The sequence below is a fragment of the Galeopterus variegatus genome, unplaced genomic scaffold, assembly GCF_000696425.1.
Source record: "Galeopterus variegatus unplaced genomic scaffold, G_variegatus-3.0.2 Scaffold7414, whole genome shotgun sequence".
Lineage (NCBI taxonomy): Eukaryota > Metazoa > Chordata > Mammalia > Dermoptera > Cynocephalidae > Galeopterus > Galeopterus variegatus.
This window is the reverse complement of record NW_007733525.1, coordinates 104,185-107,241: the sequence shown is the minus strand read 5'-3', so window position 1 is coordinate 107,241 and position 3,057 is coordinate 104,185. Positions and strand designations below refer to the sequence as shown.

Here is a 3,057-nt window from a genome sequence, read left to right as displayed (position 1 = left end):
TCAGATGATTAAGTGATTTATGTACATATTAATATGACAATTCAACAGCAACTGCATATTGTGCTCACATTCTTTTACTGTATTCTTGACTAATATCCTTTGATAGGTGCACTTATTTTGATATACACTTATCAAGATATTCATATATCATTTATACAAACTTGAAAAAATAAAACCAAATAAGTCCATTGGCAAAACGCGAATCCGATATAAGCATTTTTCCCGTTAATACAGATGAGTCTTAGCAAATCATGAACACAGTGGGATTTCCGAGCACGTTTACTTACTGACACGAATGCATCTGGGAGGAGGGGACCAGTCATTCTCGGTACATGTCACTGTGGTCTGCTCCTCCGGAAGGCTGTAGCCACGATAGCAGGTGACTTGCACAGATTCACCTTGTAGATATTTTCTTTTGTTCCTTGGTTTACGTCCATTCTCCACATAATGAAGAGTACATTGTCCTAAGGACCATAAAAATGATAAATTTAAAAAAATGAAAAACATTAATATTGCGAACATAGTAGATTAAAAATGGCCTTTACAATATCTAAGTAAGAATGCACAAACATCCCAAAATAACATATAATGAGAAAGATTAAAGGGACTACCAGATGAAGTGTTTTTAAAAAAGAAAAAATCAGTATTCAATATTATAGAGCCTTAGTTTTTATAATTAAAATATGTATGAATGACATAGGTATTCTTGTAAAGTCTCTACCTCAATTTCTTATAGGATTTTGAAGAAGAGCTCCTCGTGAAAAAAAATTCTGCAACAACTGTCTGGGTCTTTTTGCTCATCCACCACTTCCCTGGCCCTAATTTTGTCATACAAGGCTTAATTGTGATCACTTATGTGTTCTCTCTCCACCCTTTGGACGTTTTATACATGTATAATCGTAAAGAGGTTTACTTACTGCGACATGGTACCGCTGGGGACCATCCTTCTTGTGTGCAATAAATAGTATCCCAGTAGCTTCCTGAAGATGTCACAAAATTGTGATCACAGTGATAATAAAAAGACTTTCCTACAGGCACTGGAAAGTATGGTCTATATCTATCTTCATTATATAGGCTTCCGTGTTTTATTTGCAGAAAATCACAAGGTTTAACTTGCAATAAAAAGCAAAAACAGTATAAATAATGTTTTCTCTTAAAAAAAATAATATTAGAGATGAATTGTTTAATCAATGAATTATATTCTCTTAGCATAATTACACTTATTCCCTTAGGGTAAAAAATCACATTAGAGATGAATTGTTTAATCAATGAATTATATTCTCTTAGCATAATTACACTTATTCCCTTAGGGTTTCTAGGATGAGAAAAATTATAGAACTCAGATGACTGAGGTATGTGAGGAGGTCTCTGCTAGTGAAGATGTCTTGTGGGTCACATGATACAAAAGCTTGCACGAAAATTCTCCAGGAGGAAGATTGTCAGACCTTTAACGATATTTTCTGAGTGCACATATCCTAGCCCTGGTTGATGAAATGAGCTTCCTGGTTGAGAGACAAAGGTGTTGATTTTACTGCTCAGCTCATATTTCCTTTTCTTTCTTTTTCGTTCTCATCCGAAATCAGAGCCCTGCTTTTCTATTCAGTCCAACGCAATGTAGTGAGATGCATTCTTCTGTTTTTGTTTTGTTTTAGATTAAATTATTATTAGGCTTTTTTCCTTCTACTTACTGGGGACAGCATAGGAAACAGAGAACTAAATTTTCCTTCGATTTGACTATACCACACAGAAAAATAACATTGTTAATTAACGTCTCAAACTAGTCATTGAGGAAAGTTTTTCATTCTTTATTTAACCACAGAAATGGAGCAGAAATATTTTTAGTATTCTAGGTATATTTTATTTATTAATTAAAATTAATTGTATTTTGTAAGTTTAAGGTATACAACATGATACTATAAGATACATATATATAGTAAAATGGTTACTATAGTGGAACAACTTAACATAGTCATCTCACTTGAGAACTATAGTTAATAATAGTGTATCATGTTTAGGATTTTTGCTAAATAAACAGGTTGTAGATAATTGACACAAGGCCAAAAACAGGGTAACTAAAAAAATATTTCTTAATATTCAAATAGCTAAGATTATAATAAACATTTATTTCTATTTTAATTGAAAAAAGGAGTTTTTTAATGTGTCTAAAATATTTTCAAGTTAAATACAATATAATTACATTTGACTGAATTATTCTTAGATAGAGAACTATTTTGAGAGATATGTTTAAGTGGTATTTTGTTTATTATATTAACAGGTTTATATACAACATTTCTCAGAAAATTTGCTCTTTTTATGAGATTACCTAGAGATAATCTAGTACTTTTAATACCAAAATAGTACTAGTGTTTTTTCAAGAAATGCAATTCTATTTTAAGAAACCTTATGTAACATGTTAAAAAGAATCCCAACACATGCAAACACACACCCAATATCCCTTATTGTCTTCATCTTCCTTAAATTCACTGATTCACTTTTTTACTTGATTAGAGAAATACTTAAATTAGTTTCTACACACTCATTATGTGAATTAAAAAATTTGAATCCTTTTTATTCTATATATGTTTCTTTAACAAAGAATAGTGAATGATCAGTCTCTAGGGGTAGTTTCTTGGCCTATGATCCATATATCATAATTCATAGATTTTATTCCTCACTTTCATGAAGCATCCAATTTTGAAATTAAAATGTTCGTTTTGTCTCATTCCTTTTAGGTAACATTCAATATTTGTCCGCACCATGTTGTAAAACTTTGGAATATTTTTTACTTACCTTTGGATTTTACAAATTTCATCAGGTTGGGTATCATTTATAAATAATTCTGCCTCAGGCAAGTTTGAGCCTGAATTTGAAGAAACTGAGTTTTAACTTAATTAAATTTCCCATTAAATTGTAAAGCGCAGACTTGAAACCTAGTGGTCGATTTTAGAATCAGCGTGGTTATCTACCTCATTATGGTGTTTCACAGAGTATCAACAAAATAAAACAGTCCACTGAGATTTCTTTTCAAAAGCTACAAAAAGGAGGCATTATTGAAAG

General features: G+C 31.2%; 1 protein-coding gene across 1 annotated transcript in view; it reads right to left on the bottom strand.

Annotated features, from left to right (window-relative positions):
- Positions 1 to 287: 287 nt before the first annotated feature.
- LOC103607431 (complement factor H-related protein 3-like) overlaps positions 288 to 3,057 on the bottom strand; it is a gene marked incomplete at its 3' end in the record, with an annotated part of 14,107 nt that continues 11,337 nt past the window's right edge. The window contains exons 2-3 of the mRNA XM_008591933.1: positions 918 to 1,112; positions 288 to 464 (exon numbers count right to left, since the gene is read on the bottom strand). Of these exons, the coding sequence (XP_008590155.1) occupies positions 288 to 464; positions 918 to 1,112 (372 nt within the window). The remainder of the gene's footprint in view (positions 465 to 917; positions 1,113 to 3,057) is intronic.